This window comes from Canis lupus, chromosome 2 (assembly GCF_048164855.1).
Source record: "Canis lupus baileyi chromosome 2, mCanLup2.hap1, whole genome shotgun sequence".
Taxonomy (NCBI): Eukaryota; Metazoa; Chordata; class Mammalia; order Carnivora; family Canidae; genus Canis; species Canis lupus.
Genome location: NC_132839.1, coordinates 39,480,788 through 39,502,414, shown reverse-complemented (window position 1 = coordinate 39,502,414; position 21,627 = coordinate 39,480,788). Strand labels below are relative to the sequence as shown.

The 21,627-nt window shown below is 44.1% G+C and overlaps 1 protein-coding gene across 7 annotated transcripts in view; it reads left to right on the top strand.

Annotated features, from left to right (window-relative positions):
- FAN1 (FANCD2 and FANCI associated nuclease 1) overlaps positions 1-21,627 on the top strand; it is a 39,590-nt gene that overhangs the window by 14,668 nt on the left and 3,295 nt on the right. For 6 of the 7 annotated variants that reach the window (XM_072795967.1, XM_072795996.1, XM_072795978.1 and 3 more), the window contains 9 exons: positions 438-671; positions 9,222-9,353; positions 11,049-11,157; positions 12,303-12,422; positions 15,720-15,884; positions 16,375-16,525; positions 19,780-19,883; positions 20,440-20,634; positions 21,317-21,445. In XM_072795967.1, coding sequence (XP_072652068.1) covers positions 438-671; positions 9,222-9,353; positions 11,049-11,157; positions 12,303-12,422; positions 15,720-15,884; positions 16,375-16,525; positions 19,780-19,883; positions 20,440-20,634; positions 21,317-21,445 — 1,339 coding nt within the window. Of the gene's footprint in view, positions 1-437; positions 672-9,221; positions 9,354-11,048; positions 11,158-12,302; positions 12,423-15,719; positions 15,885-16,374; positions 16,526-19,779; positions 19,884-20,439; positions 20,635-21,079; positions 21,446-21,627 lie in introns of all 7 variants that reach the window. The other variant, XR_012016403.1, reaches the window with a different exon arrangement.

Sequence of the window (21,627 nt, the reverse complement as noted above, 5' to 3'; positions counted from 1 at the left end):
AACTCCAAGATCAAGAGATGCATGCTTTACCTACTGAGCCAGCCGGGTACCCAAATAATGACATTTTAAATAAATATTATTTAATCTGAATGTCACTTGTCAAGAAGTGAAAACGGCTACTTGTATGACTTTTCTTGTATTTTACACATTCATGACCAGTATAAACCTATGTTGCTTTTTTATTGAGCCAAACCTTATGTCAAACGATTTGGAGATAGAATCTCATTTAATCTTCACCATGTCCCTGGGTAGGCTCTGAGCCTCAAAGAGGTTAAGTTAAGCTCCAAGTTCACAGAGCTGGAAGTGGTAGATTTGCTTCAGGGTTAGAATAATGATTGCCACTTACCTTTATTTTTTCTGAGAATAATTTGTAAAATCTAACCTCCAAATGCTTTTTAAAAAAACAAAGTTATTTATCTATACTGTACATTTTTCAGAGCTAAAGCCTTGGCGGGACAGTCACTGAGAGTCTGTAAAGGTCCTCGAGCTATTTTTTCCCGGGTCTTGCTGCTTTTTTCCCTGACGGACTCACTGGAAGATGAGGAAGCCGCCTGTGGTGGTCAGGGACAGCTTTCGACTGTGCTTTTGGTCAATCTTGGCCGAATGGAGTTTCCTAGGTACACCATCAATCGGAAAACCCAGATCTTCCAAGACAAAGACGATCTCATCAGGTAAGATCATATATTAGCTCATTATAATAACTGTGTCACTTTACATGTACGTAAAAGTTTTCATTATTATTATATGTTTCTGAGACTATAAGGAGAATATAGAAATATGTTTAGATTAAGGTTGCCCAAAACCAATGAGTTTGGAGTTAGAACTACAAAAATTTTTCCTGCCCCATGTTCCCAAATAGCTTTGGCAGGAAACATTTTGTAAATACAGACACTTGAACAAACCTGCCTTGTGAATATGTTAGTGGCACGAACAAGGCCGAAGATGAATGTTTCCCTAGCAATAACGCTTCAAATGAAGCTAATACTAACTCTAACTTGTGTGCGTATACTCAAATCATGCACATGCAAGATTAGAGATTGTCACCAATCTGTTTTGGCACATGGACTCAGTGAATGTTTGGTTTGACTGACAAAGCAGGTTTTGGTAAAGATTTCCTACAGGAAAAAAAAAACTTGGATTTCCTTTAAAAGCCCATCATTATAAAAAAGATTAATTTAGATTCCTAAAATGGCACTTTTGATTCTTGATTTAAAGTTTATGACTCATATGTAACTGAAATTGATTCTGATACTTGATTTTAGGAGAGTTGTTAATATGTTGTCTAATGTGTGCTTTAAAAAATAACATTGAAATTATGGAATCAAAGCAGCATCGATATACATGGACTCTAGCCCAGTTTGCTGAGTTGTCAGGAAGCTCACTGTCTTGTTTGTGTCCTACTGGAATAAATTCTTTTAAATAAGAATATGTCCTTACTCTGTTTTGAGTTGTCTCATATCTTTTAACCTTTTCATTTTTAGTGACTTTATGTTCTTTCTCTTTGATGAAACTGTGTACACTGAAGCCAGGTTCCAGCCTCTCTGTAGTAAAGAACTGGTGAAACCACCCCGTGCCTCAGTTTCCCCATCTATGAAAGGGATGGATAATAGTATATTCCTCCAGATGTGTGTTAATACATGCAAAGTACTTGTGCTTAGAGCCTGGCCCTTGGGGATGACTTAGTATGTCCTAGTTAGCATTATAATTGTCCTTATTACTGGCCTAAGGGAGATTACTTTTTAGTTCTATGATTGACAAAACCATGGGTGACAAGTTCAAAAGCAGGGGAGCTGGAAAGAAAAAGCATGCCAGATTCTTTTGAGAAAGTAGGTATCCCCAAAATATTGGGATTGTCCCTGCATATTTTCAGACCATAATGCTTTGAAACTAGAAATAAATCACAAGAAGAAATTTGGAAGAAATTCAAACATGTGGAGGTTAAAGACCATTCTGCTAAAAGATGAAAGGGTCAACCAGGAAATTAGAGAAGAATTAAAAAGATTCATGGAAACTAATGAGAATGAAAATACAACTGTTCCAAATCTTTGGGATACAGCAAAAGCAGTCCTGAGGGGAAATACATCGCAATACAAGCATCCATTCAAAAACTGGAAAGAACTCAAATACAAAAGCTAACCTTGTACCTAAAGGAGCTGGAGAAAGAACAGCAAATAAAACCTACATCCAGCAGAAGAAGCAAGTTAATAAAGATTCGAGCAGAACTCAATGAAATAGAGACCAGAATAACTGTGGAACAGATCAACAAAACCAAGAGTTGGTTCTTTGAAGGAATTAATAAAGATAGATAAACGATTAGCCAGCCTTATTAAAAATAAAAAAGACTCAAATTAATGAAATCACGAGTGAAAAAGGAGAGATCACCACTAATACCAAGGAAATTCAAACGATTTAAAAAACCTATTAGCAGCTATATGCCAATAAATTAGGCAATCTACAAGAAACGGATGCATTTCTGGAAAACCACAAACTACCAAAACTGGAACAGGAAGAAATAGAAAACCTGAACAGACCTATAACCAGGGAGGAAATTGAAGCAGTCATTAAAAACCTCCCAAGACACAAAAGCCCAGGGCCAGATGGCTTCCCAGGGGAACTCTATCAAACGTTTAAAGAAGAAACCATACCTATTCTACTGTTTGGAAAGATAGAAAGAAGTGGAATACTCCAAACTCGTTCTATGAGGCCAGCATCACTTTGAGGCCACCAAAACCAGACAAAGACCCCACCAAAAAGGAGAATCATAGACCAATATCCCTTGATAAACATGGATGCAAAAATTCTCAACAAGATACTAGCCAATAGGATCCAACACTACATTAAAGAAGATTATTCACCAACACCAAGTGGGATTTATCCCCGGGATGCAAGGCTGGTTCAACACTCGTAAAGCAATCAATGTGATAGATCATATCAACAAGAGAAAAAACAAGAACCATATGATCCTCTCAATAGATGCAGAGAAAGCATTTGACAAAATACAGCATCCATTCCTGATCAAAACTCTTCAGAGTGTAGGGATAGAGGGAACATTCTTCAGCATCTTAAAAGCCATCTACGAAAAGCCCACAGCAAATATCATTCTCAATGGGGAAACACTGGGAGTCTTTCCCCTAAGATCAGAAACATGATAGGGATATCCACTCTCACCACTGCTATTCAACACAGTACTAGAAGTCCTAGCCTAAGCAATCAGGCAACAAAAATAAATAAAAGGCATTCAAATTCAAATAAAAGGCAAAGAAGAAGTCAAACTCTCCCTCTTCGCAGATGACATGATACTGTACATCAAAAACCCAAAAGTCTCCACCCCAAGGTTGCTAGAACTCATACAGCAATTTGGCAGTGTGGCAGGATACAAAATCAATGCCCAGAAGTCAGCGGCATTTCTATACACTAACAATGAGACTGAAGAAAGAGAAATTAAGGAGTCAATCCCATTGACAATTGCACCCAAAAGCATAAGATACCTAGGAATAAACCTAACCAAAGACTTAAAGGATCTATACCCTAAAAACTACAGAACACTTCTGAAAGAAATTGAGGAAGACACAAGGAGATAGAAAACATTCCATGCTCATGGATTGGAAGAATTAATATTGTGAAAATGTCAATGTTACCCAGGGCAATTGACACATTTAATGCAATCTCTATCAAAATACCATGAAAAAAAAAATCAGAGAGTTAGAACAAATCATCTTAAGATTTGTGTGGAATCAGAAAAGACCCCAAATAGCCAGGGCAATATTAAAAAAGAAAACCATAGCTGGGGACATCACAATGCCAGATTTCAGGTTGTACTACAAAGCTGTGGTCATCAAGACAGTGTGGTACTGGCACAAAAACAGACACATAGATCAGTGGAACAGAATAGAGAACCCAGAAGTGGACCCTCAACTTTATGGTCAACTAATATTCGACAAAGCAGGAAAGACTATCCACTGGAAGAAAGACAGTCTTTTCAATAAATGTTCCTGGGGAAATTGGACAGCCACATGCAGAAGAATGAAACTAGACCATTCTCTTACACTGTACGCAAAGATAAACTCAGAATGGATGAAAGATCTAAATGTGAGACAAGATTCCATCAAAATCCTAGAGGAGAACACAGGCAACACCCTTTTTGAACTTGGCCACAGCAACTTCTTGCAAGGGACGTTCATGAAGACAAAGGAAACAAAAGCAAAAATGAGTTATTGGGACTTCTTCAAGATCAAAAGCTTCTGGACAGCAAAGAAACAGTCAACAAAAATAAAAGACAACCTACAGAATGGGAGAAGATATTTGCAAATGATGTATCAGATAAAAGGCTAGTATCCAAGATCTATAAAGAACTTATTAAACTCAACAGCAGTCCAATCATAAAATGGGCAAAAGACATGAACAGAAATTTCACAGAGGAAGACATAGACATGGCCAACAAGCACATGAGAAAATGCTCCACATCACTTGCCATCAGGGAAATACAAATCAAAACCACAATGAGATAACCACCTCACACCAGTGAGAATAGTGAACATTAACAAGACAGGAAATAACAAATGTTGGAGAGGATGTGGAGGAAGGGGAACCCTGTTGCACTGTTGGTAGGGATGTGAACTGGTACAGCCACTCTGGAAAACTGTGTGGAGCTTCCTCAAAGAGTTAAAAATAGATCTGCCCTATGACCCAGCAATTGCACTGCAGGGGATTTACCCCAAAGATACAGATGAAACATTCAGTGAAATGCCAGGACACCTGCACCCCAATGTTTCTAGCAGCAATGTCCACAATAGCCAAACTGTGGAAGGAGCCTCGGTGTCTATCGAAAGATGAATGGATAAAGAAGATGTGGTCTATGTATACAATGGAATATTACTCTGCAATTAGAAACGACAAATACCCACCATTTGCTTTGACGTAGATGGAACTGGAGGGTATTATGCTGAGTGAAGTAAATCAATCGGAGAAGGACAAACATTATATGGTCTCATTCATTTGGGGAATATAAAAAATAGTGAAAGAGAATAAAGGGGAAAGGAGAGGAAATGAGTGAAAATATCAGTGAGGATGACAAAACATGAGAGACACCTAACTCTGGTAAACAAGGGTTAGTGGAAAAGGAGGTGGGCGGGGGGTTGGGGTGACTAGGTGATGGGCACTGACGGGGGCACTTGACTGGATGAGCACTGATATTATGCTATATGCAGGCAAATTGAACTCCAATAAAAAAATATCCAAAAATACCCCCCCCCAAAAAAAAACCCATCTTTTTGTTATACAAAGGGCCTTAAAATGTAAATGAAATTCGATTTAACTGACTTCAGAAATGGTAATTATATAATACCTGGTAATATGATACCTGATCTGATAAGCCTTGTTGGTACTTGAAATATATCATGTCTTTTTTTTTTTTAAGATTTTTTATTTATTTATTCACGACAGACACAGAGAGAGAGAGAGAGAGAGAGAGAGAGAGAGAGAGAGGCAGAGGGAGAAGCAGGCTCCATGTAGGGAGCCTGACGTGGGACTCGATCCTGGGTCTCCGGGACACCCCAGGCTGAAGGCGGCGCTAAACTGCTGAGCCACCAGGGCTGCCCTATCCTGTCTTTTCTATCCTCATTTATTCAATATATATGAGTTGAGTGTTGAGTACTTACAATGTGCCTAGGTGGTGGGATTGCAGTATGGACAGATAGAGTCTGTGCCACCATGAGGTTATATTGTACTGGGGGAGATAGAAAATAAAAGTAATTGTGGCATGTGAAAAGTGTTATGCTGATGGAGGGGCAGGCTGGGCAAGTTCCACTTTGTAGAGAGTGTCCCTGGAGAGGTGACATTTGGATTGAGACTCAGGATTGAGGGGGAGCTAGCCATGCAGGGTGTGTGCATCTGGCCATTGCAGGGAATCTGTGCTCCAGGCCCTGAGGCAGGAGCTACTTGCTGAGTTGGAGAAACTCAGAAGACCTCTGTGGCCACTGGGGCAGTATGCAAGTGGGAAGTCAGACAGGAATGCAGAGCTGGGGATGCTCATTCTCAGAAGCCCTGTGAGCAGACTCAATGGTGTTCTCTGAGCAATGGGAAGACACTGAAGAGGTTTAGGCAGGCTGGTGGTCTGTTTCACATTTTCCAAAAAACATCCTGTGGAATAGGGGGTGAAAGGAAGCAAGGGAAGCTACAGGAAGGCTGACATAACCTTGGTGGTCTAGGCGAAGGTCTTGACTGGGCCGGTGGCAGCAGTAACGAGGTGAATATGTATGAGAAATTTTGGAAGGAGGAGAGATTATGTTTATGCCTTGATTATGATTATGACTACAGTGGGAGAAGGACAGGCATGAATCATGGATGGCTCAGCTGGTGGTACCACCAATGAGCCGGAGGGTCAGGAGAGGGACGGTGGTACTAGTTGGGGATCACAGTTCTGGATGCCCACTAGCTATTCAGAGGAGGGTGTCATGTCTGGTGCTGGACCTGCTGGCAGGAGCTGAGGGAAGAGCTCCAGATTAGAGAAAGCATTTGATGTCACTAACACATGGATGGTGTTTGAAGCCTTGGAACCGGATAGACCCCTGACAGGGGAAGAGAAGGCAAGAACCATGGCAGCCAGCATTCGGAGGTCAGATGGAGAGCTGGACCAATCAGGAAAGGGGCATGGGGGACAATAAGGAGCACATATGACATAGAAGCCTAGAGAAGAGTGGTTCACAGAGGGGTGGGTAGTCATGTGTCTCCAGTCATGAGGACAGTCGCTAGGAGGCTGAGTAGATGTGGGGCCAGAAGTAAAATTGTTGGATTTAGTGAGATGCGTGCAGTTGGTGGCCTGTGCAAGAACTGCTTCAGAGAAATCTGTGGAGGTTGACAGTGAAGACAGTAGCCACTCTGGGGGTGGGGGTGGGGGTCAGAGGTTGGCTCTGAAACAGCTACTGCTGCGGTGGAGTGTGAGGGTGAGCAGTTTTGTGCTGCTGTTTTGAGGGAAGCAGATATAAAGGTGTGTGTGCTTCATGCATCCCCTGGCAGAATAGGAGAGGCTGACCAGAAGGGAAGAGGAGACAACCAGAGGAGGGAGAGTGTGGGGAGACGAGAGGGCCTGGGATCCAGAGCACTGGAGGGAGGGTGAAGGTGGGGACAGGGTTGAGGCTGCCATGATGGGAAGCTGAGAGGGCCCCTCACATGGCCTCTGTCCCTGTGGGAGAGATGTGATGGGGAAGCTTGCATGGGGAGTGCGGCTGGGAAGGCAAAGCTAGGAACGTGCATCCTGTAGGGTGGGCAGGTGTGCAGGCTTCCCAGGGGAGCAGGGCTGGCCTGAGGTGTCATCTCAGATTACAGGGAAGCCAACTGTCCTGTCTCTGTCATTCTCTTCCCCACCATTCAGGGAGCTGGGTCAGAGAAGTGGTCGGTGTGAACACTGTGATGAGGGTGGGCCCGATGTACAGTGCAAATTTGCCATGAGTGGTGGGCTGGTTGACTCCAACAGGGTAGGGCATAGAAGCCTGCAGGCCAGGAGGTGCTGTGGTTGCAGAAGGAGTCACAGTGGGTCTTGGTGAAGTTGGGGAATTGTTGCCATCAGTAAGTGAGCTGGAAGGATTGGGGGTAGAGGTTCAGTGAATGAAATGCTGAAAGTGAAGATTTTGAGGGCATTGGGGACAGAAGTTCTGAGCAGCTGTCGGTATGTGGATAGCAGAAGCGAGGTGGAAAAAGAATGATTGGCCAGGAAGTCTGGAAACTGAGTGTGCTCTTCATCCTCACAGATGTTGAAGTCATGGGCCATAGAGGTGGGGCAAGATGACAGACAGGTGGCCAAGGATGCCTGCAGGGAGGAAGCACAGGCTTCCAAGGAAGGGGAGAGGTGCTCTCAAAGAGGGGAGAGTGATCCCGAAGCAGCTGGGAAGAAAGGGAGTCTTCTCCATCCATCTCTGGGTGTGAGGGCTGTGGGAAGAGCCACCCCCATGGGAGCGAGGCAGGCAGGGAAGACCGAGTTCTTAGCTGGGTTTTAGAGGGGGCAAGGGCCATGGTGGGTGGGGAAGGGTTGAGGAGATGGGTGAGTGCTGCCGAAGGACCAGTTCCACAGCACTGGGGTGGTACAACGGTATGACGGTATGATGAGATGAGAGCTAGTAACCTTTTCCAGTGGCGCTGGAGGTGACCGGGAGATGAGGCCCCATGGGGTTGGTCTCAGTGGCCCCTCGAGGGTGGGGCTTGGTCAGGGCCATGGGGCTAGGAGTGTGGGGGCCGCTTCTGACATGGAGAAGCTCCTGTGAGACTGGGACAGCCTAAGGACAGTTCTCTCTATTGCATTCTCTTATCAACCTTAGAATTGTCCAATAGTGTTGTATAAGAGAATTAGATTTAAGAGTTCATGAGCAAATTTTTACATTTAGAGGCAATTTCCTTTACTCTTATTTGAACGCATTTGCACATAATGATATTTCATGCTTTTCTTTTAGGTGAGAGTCCAAAATACAATGATCATGTGCTCAGAGCATCACTGGGGCAGATGTCTTTTTCATATCTAAAGATGCAATAAGAAGTTATCTTTGTTTAGGCAAGTGGTTTCATAATCTTTATAATTCAGCATTGCTGTCTCCCGGGGAGTGTCCGGGCTACCAGGCTACCTCTGACTAAATGATTTTTACCAGATCTGCGCCCTAATGTGATTTTGAATTTTTTTTTAATTTTTATTTATGATAGTCACAGAGAGAGAGAGAGAGAGAGAGAGAGAGAGAGAGAGAGGCAGAGACATAGGCAGAGGGAGAAGCAGGCTCCATGCACCAGGAGCCCGACGTGGGATTCGATCCTGGGTCTCTAGGATCGCGCCCTGGGCCAAAGGCAGGCGCTAAACCGCTGTGCCACCCAGGGATCCCCCCTAATGTGATTTTGAAGTCAGTTATGTGTTTATGGAGTTGCTGCCAGATTGTTGAATGAATGAATGAGTAGAAGAATGAGAGCCAATGAGCTGATTAATACTACATTTATATAGTGGAACATGTTATGTAATAATACGGTGTGAATATTTTTATCTTTCTAGCTAGGTAGCCTATATTAATTGTTTCAGGCTACTTTAGGGCAGTAACATGTTTTTATTACTAGAGTAAGATTTAAATACTCTTCATATTTTCAAGAAACACTTTACCCTTCAGAATTAGATCTCAGGGATAGGATGTGGTATTTGTTATGTGAATGTTCATTCACATTTGAAACTTGGATGATGTGGATTTTTCCCTCAGATATGCAGCCGCCGCACACATGCTGAGTGACATTTCTACTGCAATGGCCAATGGGAACTGGAAAGAAGCTAAGGAGCTCTCTCAGTGTGCAAAAAGTGATTGGAACAAACTGAAAAGCCACCCTTCCTTGAGGTGAGATCTTTTTTAGGTACCTGTCAAAATTTACTTACCTACAAAGTGATTTCAACCACTTGAGGTAATTCTCTTCATGAACAACTTAGTCCTTTTGTTCTGTGGTCAAATCAGCTGTGTAGGTGAATTCCCCATTCGCTTTGCATAGTCAGTGTTGTGTGACATAGAAGGAAATGTCTGAAAGTCTGAAGTGAATTTTATATAACTCAGCACTCTGCAACAGGCATTTAAGTGAACAAATGGCTTTTTGCTTGCCTTTTTTTTAAATTGAGGTATGATTGACATATAACATTATATTAGTTTCAGGTAAAAATATGATTTGATATTTATATCTTGCAAACTGATGATCACAGTAAGTCTAACATCCATTGCCATCGTTACAAAACTTTTTCTACTCTCAGCAAATTTCAATAATGCAACATAGTATTATTAACTATAGTCCCCAAGCTGTACATTACATCCCCATGGCTTACTTCTTTTATTATTGAAAGTTCATACTTTTGAATTCCCTTTTGGTATGTTTGCTTTTCTGAGTCTTGGTCAGCTGAATTTAAATGTGGGGAAAACCCTGGCAGGACAGAGATGGTGAAACCATGCTAGATGTGTTCTTCCAGTGGAAATTCAAGTAGGTGTTAATCTGAAAAAAAAAAAAAAAAGAAAGAAAAACAAACTAAATTGAACATTTTCTTTAAAAGCTCAAGTACACAGCATATGATTTTTTTTGGCTTGATAAATGTTAGACATATTTTATATTTGTTAAGTATTCTTTTATATAGGGATGAGGAAAATTTGTAGTGTTAAATAGCTCTTTCCAAAAAAATCTGGGACATAAAATTCATACAGAAATGATAATGACTTAAAAATCATTACCAGGAAAATGGCCTTTAAAGTTAAGAAAAAACTGAATATTTTGCTCAGATTTCATTTGGAAGTATTCTGTAATCCCCATACAGAAAATTTAGCCATTAACTTAAAGGCCCTTCTAGAAATGAAATAACCAATTTAGGGTCGCTATTCCTGAGATACATATGTACATTGGATGAGTTTCTTATGACAAGTTAGATGAATTTATTAACATTGCTCACACCAAACAGTAAGACATACAGTTAAAACAAGTTAATTGGTGATTTTCTTCATAAAAAAAGGAAATCATAGAGAAATCATAGCCAGGGAGTTAGATTACTATAGAACAGAGGTTGGTAGAGGACTTTCATAGGTCATCTGGTCCGTATCTTTGGCTCTGTGGCAGCTGCTAATGTCTGCTGCCCCATAAAGAATGTGAATGAACGAGCAGGAAGTGTGCCAACACTATTTATGGACTGAAATTTGAGTTTCTTATAATTTTCACAGGCCACAGACTGTTATTCTCCTTTTGATTTATTTTAACCATTGGAAAATGTGAAAACCATTCTTAGTCTGCAGAACATACAAAATCAGCTGGCGGGGCCTGGGATTTGGCTGATTTGCTGCCTCCAGCTTAGAAGCTTTCAGGTGGTTCTTATTTTACCCCACCAAGTGCCCCAGAAATAATGGCGGGCTATAAGAATGCAAGTTTGTGGTGTAGAAAATTGTATACAACTGACGGAATTTGGAATATATCATTTTACAAGCTAAGAGTTCAGTCTGCTTTGTCACTTCTTAACTATCTTGCCACAAATCAGATTGCTAAACTGCTGGTGTCCATCTTCATTTTAGATACCATGAGAATTTACCACTCTTTCTGCGCTGTTTTACCGTTGGGTGGATTTATACAAGGATTTTGTCTCGGACTGTTGAGATACTGCAGCGACTTCACATGTATGAGGTTAGAGCAGAAGCCCCAACCCCCTGCCTTTACTGATATGTTAGTGGTAAGCTGTGCAGGGGAGCCTGCCCATTAACATTTCCCACATATTTTGTCAGCATACGGTAATGTCATCAAAGCGTGCTTGATGCGAGCAACCTGCTGTCTCCAGGGCTTAGAAGGAAGGTGGCCAAAGAGGATCAACCATTTCATCTGCTTGTGAGCCGCTGCATGTACCCCAGAATAGCCTGGGGGTCCTGGATGGAGCTGTGCAGGGAGCCTCAGACTGTCTCTCTGTCAGGACTCCATGTGGGACTTGAGAGGTCTTCAGAAATCTCTGAGGAGAAAACCTCACATCTGCTTGTGTTTTCCTGACAACAGGCATGATCCACCTGGAAATAATTTAAAATCACAAATCCGAAATTTGGTCCAGTCCTTCCCTATACAAGATATCATGAGGATGCTAGAGTGAACTTTTGTTGTGTTAACATTTCTATATGGAAAAATGGTATTTTACAAAGAGGATACATAGAACATGGGCTTCTTGACATGAGTCCATGAAACCCAAGAAGATCCATGGGGTTAATTGCAAATGCATAGGGCTTTGTGCTGCACTTTCTGAGGGGAATCGTTAGATCTAGTTTCAGAGATCTGTGAACCACAAAAACTGAAGATTTGTGTATAAAACTAGACCAGAAAATCTCCCTGTTGAGGTGCGGTGTTTGGATGAAGACATTGCTCATTACTATCCTGCTCCCCCCTACCCCATGCCTCACACCATCGGCCGTGTGACCTGCTATGCTCCCAGGGGCTTGTGGGCTGGCAGCCTTGGACCTGTGCTCAGCTGCCTAGAGCTTGATTGTGTGCAGCCCTGCGCCGGTTGACTAGGTGTGCAGAAAATCTCATGCAGTGTTCGCAGAGCTCCCTGTACTCACTCACCAGTTGGTCAGAGAGCTGGGAGGAAAGTAGGGATACCTCGGGGGCTCAGGCCTACTCCAGAGGGATATCTCAGAGTCCTGTTCTCGGCCCGGGGTCCTCAACCTCCTTGTAGAATGGAAGATGTGCTCTCTAAATATACTTTGCCAATCTTATTGGTTACTAAATATAGTTACATTTTTGGATATATGAGTCTATCTAATGAACTTTCTCTGTTGTTGTTGGAACAGGAAGCAGTCAAGGAACTTGAAAGCCTCTTGTCCCAGAGAGTGTATTGTCCTGACAGCAGAGGCCGGTGGTGGGATAGACTAGCTCTCAACTTACACCAGCACTTGAAACGCCTTGAACCGGTATTCAGTAACTAGATACACCTGAGTCTTCCTTAACTTCTGCATATAATACATAGCAAACTCTTAATACCTTAGAAACCTAAATGTAATGAGAATTTTTTTTTTTAACATTCTTCTTTGGTCTGTGTTCTTCTAACTCCCCAAATGCTAACAGAAACATTATATGGCGACAGGACACTTTTCATTGGTTTGGGAGATGGGTTGGTAGTGGGCTCCATGTTGGGGTTTAGGAATTAAGGGAGCAGAAAAATTAGAGGTCCCTGTCCTCAGGAAGGTGCTTTTTGTTTTGGAAATAGTGATTTCATTCATTTTTTGCATGGGGACCTCCAGGTAGAAAGTTTTTGTATATATATGTAAGTGTGTGTATATATATATATATATATATATACTCATATATATACACACACACACACACACATACGCACACACATGAGTTCAATTTGCCAACATATAGTATAACACCAGGTGCTCATCCCATCAAGTGCCTCCCTCAGTGCCTGTCACCCAGTCACCCCATCCCCACACCCACCTCCGCTTCCACTATCCCTTGTTTGTTTTCCAGAGTTAGGAGTCTCTCATGTTCTGTCTCCCTCTCTAATTTTAACCACTCATTTTCTCTCCTTTTCCCTATAATCCCTTTCACTATTTTTCATATTCCCTGTATGAGTGAAACTATATGATGATTGTCCTTCTCCGACTGACTTACTTCACTCAGCGTAATACCCTCCAGTTCCATCCATGTTGAAGCAAATGGTGGGTATTCATCCTTTCTGATGGCTGAGTAATATTCCATTGTATACATAAACCACATCTTCTTTATCCATTCATCTGTCAATGGAAGTCTGATGGAAGCTGTTTCTTTCCACTGGGAAGTGTATTGTCTGACAAATGCCAACCGGGCTACCTTCTCTTTGGGCCACTGGGATTCTCTGTGGTGGGGATCTTGGGAGTCCAGGATTCTGCCTGCGGGGTTGAGCAGGGCAGGGCCTTGGAAAGCAGCCTTGCTGAGCCCAGAGGTAACAGTGGCCCTTTGTGGAGCTGCCTGAGCTTCCTCCCTGCCAGCCTGTGTTTGCATTGAGCGCAGGGGACCGTGCCTCTGGCAGCTTTTGTTTTTTCCAGCGGCAACATGAAGTGAATCAGGGTGATGTGGAGGTGGAAAAGCTGACCAGGAGTGTGGAAATATGACACACTATTTTTACTGCCTTCAACTGAAAAAGTGCCTTGTTACCTAAAGTGCTTCAAGCTGCTGGAAGCTGTTTCCTTTCTGGGAGGTGGGCGTGGTGACTTCCTTACCTCTTGCTGTTTACTCGGGTTGAAATAGCCAGAGGCAGCGTATGGTAGCCCATAGCCAAATGCAGAGAAAGTTTCTGCTTATGCTGCTTCTTTCTTTCACTGAAATGAAAGTTGGAAAGGGTTTGGATTCTCCGTTGTTCACAACAGTTCTGCTAACAGGTGTGTTCACTCAGGGGCATGGAGGTAAGATGAGCCACTGAGATATGTTTGAGATTGATGGAAAACCCTAGTGCCTCTTAGCCTTTTCTCAAAGATCTTACTGGCCACACTCATAGTCTTCCTCATTTTGTTACTGTCTGGTTCATTTCTTTACATCAGTCTCCGGTGCAGGCATCCATCAGCAGAATTCTTTCTTATTCTTGCAAAGTGCTTAGCAGGTTGCCAGCTGGGTGAGGCGGGGTGACCAGCTGTCCCCTCCCCATGAAGGGGTTAACAGAGCCTGGGGTGTGTCTCCTGCCCTCCTCCTGGTTCCTTTGACCATTCCACTCCTGGTGGTCTGATCTTTCACTGATTTTCAGGTTGTTTTTACTTTTTATTCTCTTATTATATTAGTAGTAACTAATATAATAAATAACAATTCAGCAGCGTTAGTTATAATCACAGTGTTTGTGCCATATTACCAGTATTTCCAGACTGTCATCACTCCAGACAGCAGCTTTGTAGCCAGCTAGTCACTACTGTTCCCTGTTCCCTCCCCACACAGCCCCTGGTGATCTCTAAGCTACTGTCATAGAAACAGACAAATACATAGAAATAATTTGCCTTTCTAGCTAGTTCCTATATTTGGTTTTTCATGACTCTGGCTTATTTCACTCAGCAGCATGTCCATCAGGCTCATCCCTGTTGTAGTAAGCATCAGAATTTCTTCCTTTTCAAAGCTGAATAATACTCAGTGTATGGACAGACCATGTTTTGTTTATCCGTTCATCCCTACATGGACACTTGGTTTGCTTATACTTTTTGGCTATCATGAATAACGCTGCTTATGAACTTGGGTGTAAAAATATCTGTTCAGAACTCCACTTTCAGTTCTTCTGGGTATGTACCCAGAAGTGGCATTGCTGGGTTGGTTATATGGTAATTCTGTGTTTAGCTTTTTGAGGAACTACACATCGACTTTCACAGTGTTGAATCATTCTTTTGTTCCTGTCTGCAATGTGTGTGGGTTCCAGTTTCTCCCACTGCCTTGTCAACACTTACTATTTTCCTTTTTTCTGAGTATAGTCATCCAATTAGGTGTGAAGTGGTATACTGTTGTGGTTTTTAGTGTTTTTGTTCTTTGGTCCAACTCTCTAACCTTAGGAAATGCATTTAACTTCTCCAAACCCGAGATTCTTCCTATAAATGAGGAATCTGGGCCAGGTCTGTGGTTCCTGAGTGCATGTGGAACTTAGCCAGGAGCTCTGAAGTGATCAGATGCCTGAGCCCCCGCCCTGGAGGTGCTGATTCTGCAGATCAGAGGTGGGGACACATGTCTTTTTCCAGAGCTCCCCCAGATGGTGCTCTGAGAACCCCTGAGCTGAGTCTTTCTCTCAGTCTCCTCAGGCCCCTAATCCAGGGGCATCCCTGACTTTCTCAGTCTCCCTGAGGGTGTGGTAGATGAGATCAGCCGTGTCTACATTGGATGACCAGGAAGTAGTGTCAGGACCACGGCTACCCATGCTCCAGACATTTATAATCAGGGATTGTGCTTCATCTGTGCAGTAAAAGTAGCAGAATGATGGGGTACCTGGCTGGCTCAGTCGGTAGAGCATGTGACTCTTGATCTGAGGTAGTGTGTTCATGTCCCATGTTGGGCATGGAGCCTACTTAAAAATAAATAAGTAAATAAATGTAGCAGAAGGAGATCTAAGGAAATATCCTTTGTGTCTGGAAGTATTGCTTTGCTCATTTGCTAATTAGCAAAATTGAATAATTAACAGTGGGGTTTCCTGTCATACTAAATTAGCGGATGCTACCATGAGGTCTTTCAGGATCCTGATGTGGGACCATGTTCCTTGCTAGGCTATTAAGTGCATCACAGAAGGGCTGGCAGATCCAGAAGTAAGAACAGGACATCGTCTTTCACTTTATCAGAGAGCTTTGCGCCTGAGAGAGTCTCCAAGCTGTCAAAAGTATAGGCACCTCTTCCATCAGCTACCAGAAATAACCGTGGATGATGTTAAACATGTAAGTAAATATCCTTTGGGCACTTTGCACTTAAATGCATATGCTGCGGATTTTTCTGAATGGAAACAGCCTAAGAACATGCCTTTTCTTTTAGACTTCGAAAACCCTAATGCTTGCTTTGGACAGTGACTCCCTGTTTTCACACCAGTGCCTCCTACATCAGAAGGCTGGGCTGGCTGGGATTTGGTTTTCTTGTGTCCTGGGTTAAATGAATTTCTGTAAAACTCCGCAGTCAGAAGCTCACAGCCTTTGCCAGTTTCTCTTGCTTGGTCCATGTGCTGCCTCACCCCCACCCCTGCCTTAGGCTGGGTCAGTGACCTGTCCACACCCTCACAGGCACCAGAGTGTGGGTCACATGGCCTTGCGCTCTGCTGAGAATAGGTGCGGGGGGTGGGGTGGCATAGGAAGGTGCATTTCTTAAGACATACAGGTCAGGTTTGCAGGGACTATAGCTCAAGTGAGGTTAATGGATGTTCTGCTGCCATCTAAGGTGACCATCACGGGCCGGCTGTGCCCGCAGCACGGAATGGGCAAGTCTGTGTTTGTGATGGAAGCTGAGGGACCCACTGCTCCTGCTATGGTCCTGTGCTCCGTGGAGGAAGTGGCGCTGGCCTATTACAGACGCAGTGGCTTCGACCAGGGTAATGTACAGTGCTTCCCCGGCCTACCCAGTTGCTGGGTGATGCTTTGTCGGCAGCAGGTGCCTGCTGTCTCTCCGTCCTACCCCAGTGGAAAGTGCTGCTGACCTGGGAGGGTGTGGAAAGGATTGTACTAACCATAGTTGTTAAAGGCCACCTTCTTCCATTTAACCAGCACCCACCACCACCGGCCTGTGAGGAACAGTGCTTTCTGATGGGACGTTAGAAGTCAGTGGGACTAATTTTGCTCTCAGAGAGCTTATGTTGGGCCTGGGAGGAGAACAAAGGGCAGAGTATTCCTCTGGTGCTGCCTGGTAACAGCTAGAGGAGGTGGGAGCTGTGGAGCTGGGCCAGGCTGTTCTGGAAAGACTGAGCAGGACTCGTCAGCTAACAACTTTAAGGAGATTAAGAACCAAGTCCTGGGACTGCACAGCACCAGGGGAACCAGAGAAGTTGCTAGAAAGACCAGTGCTTGATTTTCTTTTTTGTGTATTTTTTATTGAAGTTCTATTTCATTAACATACAGGTTATATTAACATAGGAGCAGCAAAGCATTTTGTTTTGTTTTTAAATAATTGACTTACCTCTTGCGTCTTCCGGAATTTCTGGTATGTGTATGTTTATTCGCATCAGCCCCATTTCCCTCTTACTCTCTTTCCAATTTTGGTCCCAGAGAATCAGTGCTAAAGCACTGTGAGGCCCAGTGAAAGAGGAGACGTGGCGAATTTGCCGTCTGATGAGCTTGTCATTCTGTCCTTAGCAAACTGAGGACTGGACTGAACAAGTACTGACTAGAACAAGTAAAATCAAAGGCCATCAGAGAGGAATTGCAGAGGAAGCACCCAACTGCCCACCAGAGACAAGGTGGAGGGAGGCAGGGCTGTTCTCCTGGAGAGGCTCACTCTAGTCCTTCTTGTTTTTTGAAACTTTTTATAAGGAAGCTGTGGAACATGTCTCTGTACAAAAGTGGAGAGGTGCAGTCAGCCCCCTGCACTGCCCAGCTTTGTTTGGTGTTCCTTCCACGCTCCCTGCCCTGGACCGTGGCAGCCCATCCAGACATCCTCTCAGCCCCTGGGGCACCCAACAAGCCCATCCTCCATCCAGGCAGGACTCCCCTGTGTCCATGCCGAAGGGTCATGAGGATTAAAAACATTCTGATACCTTCAAATATGTGAAAATCAGGACCTCATTTCCCTTGAGTATTAGGTCAGTGTTCAGAAGATTAATGAGGGCCACTAAACAACGATGAGTGTTAGAACAGTTGAGATTAATCTGTGTGGTGTCTTTATTCCTCACAGGGAAGGGAGATGCTATAAGGGAACAAGTGCAAACCCCAGTGAAGACAGAGATACCACAGACCTGGAAGGTTAGAAATAAGAGAATGAGCAGCTGTCCCCAGATAAGCCATAGGAGATGCATAAACTGGGCAGGCAGTTGAGGGCAGAGGACAGCAGGGTGCGTGGCAGGCAGGCTGTGAGCCAAACGCAGTGAAACGCTTTCAGTTTAGCCATGAGCCTGAAAAATGGACAGATAATTCCAATTCCAGAGCATAAAGTATTGTTATAGAAAATATTTTCTTCATTGGATAAAATTGATGCAGTGAAAATGAGTGGAACCCTTGCTGTCCATCTGTTTGAGAGGTGGTTTGGGATAAGGACAATCTCAAGCTCCCTTTGGGGGATGTTTATTTCTGCGTTACTCAGAAGGAGCTCACCAAAAATGATTTCACTTATAATACAGTGGGCTATGGTGTAGACTGCTTAGGAGTGCCGGGTTCTGACCACCAGTGTTCTTGCCTAGACAGTGGACAGTGTGCACTCCTGGGCAGGAATCAGGCTGGGAGTCAAGACCCAGCATTACCCCTGGCTGGGCAGGAGCCCAGGATCCCAGGTAAAGCTTGTTGGTGAAAAAGGGTTCGGCTCCAGCCTGGAGGCCTGAGTAAGTTCCAGTTGTTCCTGCTGCTACCTTTGGCATCTCTGAGACAGGCTGCAAGGACATTGGAAGGTGCTGTACCACTTCTGACAAGAGTCTCTGGTCTGTGTACTTTCATAGGGACATATGTGTGGGCACAGCCTGGTCTCTGTTCTGTGTCCTTTGCAGCACTGTGACCTTGTACAGAATAGGACAGGGCCCACCGGCCAGAAGAGCCCTTGTGCCTGCATGTCAAGACAAGGTCGCAGGGGTCAGCACCTCCTTTGGCCAGGGCCGTAATGTGGGGAGAGAGGCACCTGCATGGCCACTATCCCTGGTCAAGTGTGTTGAAGCGCAGAGGACTTACCCTGGAGATAGGTCCATGTGCTGTGCCAAGGCCATGCCCCTGGTCTTGTCGACTCTGCTCCAACACCTACATGGCCTGGACACATGGTCAATTGTCTGAGGTCGTAGCCCAGTCAGTACAGTTTCTATGTGGTGTGAGGAAGGGGTCTGAGCTAGGTTTCTGTAAGAGCCCTGAATCTCAGAAACACTGGGCAGGCATGCATGTCCAGGCCAAAGCTTTGGAACCCTAGGTCCAGTGAGGTGAATGGAGACAGCACCTGCTAGGTCAGAGGGCACGGCCTCCTGGGTGCTCGTCTTTCTCTGGTAGATCTGTTCTGGGAAGCCTTTCTCCAGGCACACTTGGAAGGGACCATGCACCAGAGCCCCGTGTGGGGTTCTTGGCCCACCCACACCCACCAAATTGAACCCCGGAGCCTGAGGAGGGAATCTGCTTTTATTTATTCATCTTTAAACACATTCCTTTTATTTATTTATTTATTTATTTATTTTTTTTAAACACATTCCTATGTTTCTCACTAAAGTTGGAGAACTGCTACTTTATGGCTCTGAAATGTGTATTTGACTTTTCCCATGGTTACTAAGATTTTTGCTTTTATTTTATAATTTTTAAAAGATTTTATTTATTTCTTCATGAGAGACACAGAGAGAGAGGCAGAGACACAGGCAGAGGGAGAAGCAGGCTGCCTGTGGGGAGCCTGTTGTGGGACTCAGTCCCGGGCCTAGGATCATGCCCTGAGCCAAAGGCAGAGGTTCAACCACTGTGCCAACCAGGCGTCCCCAAGATTTTTGCTTTTAAATGAGCCTTCTGTGTATAAGCAATGTGATGTAAACAAAAGAGCTAGGAATGGCAAGAAAACAGCATTTGCATTTGAAACTAAAATCTATAATTTCCTTCAAATTGAATAAGCAGTAGGTAATGATGGTGGTTTTTTAAAAAACTGAAAAACCTGACTTTCCTGTGTGTGTTGACTTTGTTGTAGGGATTCATGGGGAAGGGTCCACTTTCAGCACGCTGTATGGCCTCCTCCTGTGGGATATAATCTTCATGGATGGGATACCTGACGTCTTCAGAAACGCCTACCAGGTGCTCAAGTTACGCTATGTCCGGCGTGTGCTTTTTAGGCAAGCAGATGCCCCTGCGCTTTGTGACTCTTGCCCACCTGTGCTGTGTGTCTGTGGCTATCAGAAACCTGCCAATTACGGTCTTTTGGATGTGCTAATTCTCTGTAAGAATAGTTTTTAATTTACAATGGGATTCATAGAATTTAAAACGTAGGTCTTTTAAGTTTTAAACTTGAATCTATTTTACCTTTATCATTCCACTCGAAACTTATAAGTTTCTCCAGCTTTGACCTTAATCAGGCTCCTGTCAGGGCCTGGCACCCTCATGTGTGCTGTCACCCCTGCCTGCTCTGAGTGCCACCGATGTAAACTGAAAGCCCTTTTCACCTAACAAACCAGTGCAGTAAGTTGTTCTTAGGTTAGATTACTTAGATACTTTTTACGTATCTTTTGAGAAGAAGAATGTGTCAGTTTAATTCGATGGGCCAGTTTCCAAACATTATAGGTATTGAAAGTTCTTCTGATTAATCCGGTTCTGTCCAGGCACAGTACCCTAGCTTGTTTTCTCCGTAACATAGGCATTCCCATTGGACTTGTGTACAGACAGCTTCTTCGCAAGCCGTGGGCCGGCCATCGAGGCCAGGCTGCAGCTGATTCACAGTGCCCCTGCGGAGAGCCTGCGAGCCTGGGTGGCAGCCGCGTGGCAGGCCCAGGAAGGCAGAGTGGCTTCCATTGTCAGCTGGGATCGCTTTGCTTCTCTTCAGCAAGCTCAGGTGAAAATCTGTAGCAGGATTTGGTCAGAAAGTAACACCTCCCAGTGCTGGGTACCTTTTTGGCAAGATGTGTATATGTGTGTGTGTGTGTGTGTGCATGTATTTATATGTATGTGCGTGTGTATATGTATGTGTGTGCATGTATGTGAGTGTATATATATGTGTGTGTGTGTGTGTATATATATATATATATGAATGTGCCTGTGCATACATACATTTATGTGTGTAATGCCCTAGTCCATATGCCACTGTTACTGATGGGAACACGTCGAGGCACAAAATAAGCCCAGTTATGCCTTCTTCCCCCTAGTTGACAGCTTCCCTTTGCCTGACCTATGACCCTCAGCAGGGAGGATGCTGTTCCTGTCCTTGGAACTCTAAGCCTTCAACACTGTCATAGTCCTGAGTGTTTACACTGAATTCCCTCCTCTTCATCTGTTCTCAGGATTTTCCCATCTAGACAGAAGTATAACTGACCAAAGGAAAACTGATTTCCCAGCGCTTGCCGGTGGGCATTTTGGCCCGTAGCTCTGGAGCCCTGGCACGAGCCGCAGAACGACACGTGGTGTCCTTGGAATCCATTTCTGCTGAATTACACAGTTTTTACATCTTGTGATCACGGAAAGTATCTCAGTATCTCTGTCAAAAGGGAAGGCTAACCATCCATGTATTTTGTGTTCAGGATCTTGTTTCCTGCTTGGGCGGCCCTGTCCTCAGTGGTGTGTGCAGGCGCCTGGCTGTGGACTTCCGACACTGCCGAGGTGGCCTCCCGGACCTGGTGGTGTGGAACTCCCAGAGTCATCGTGTTAAGGTCAGCTGCACCAGAAAGGAGAACGCTTTTTCTCTGATAATTGTGTTAGCAATTTAATCAAAGGCTACAACGTAGGCATTTCTTGCATGACTATTAGTAAGATTGAGTCCCTCGAGAGCTATTGGATTGAAGGCCACAGTTCCTTGGTGGCTGTCGGCTGGGACTTCCTCCTCAGCCCCTTG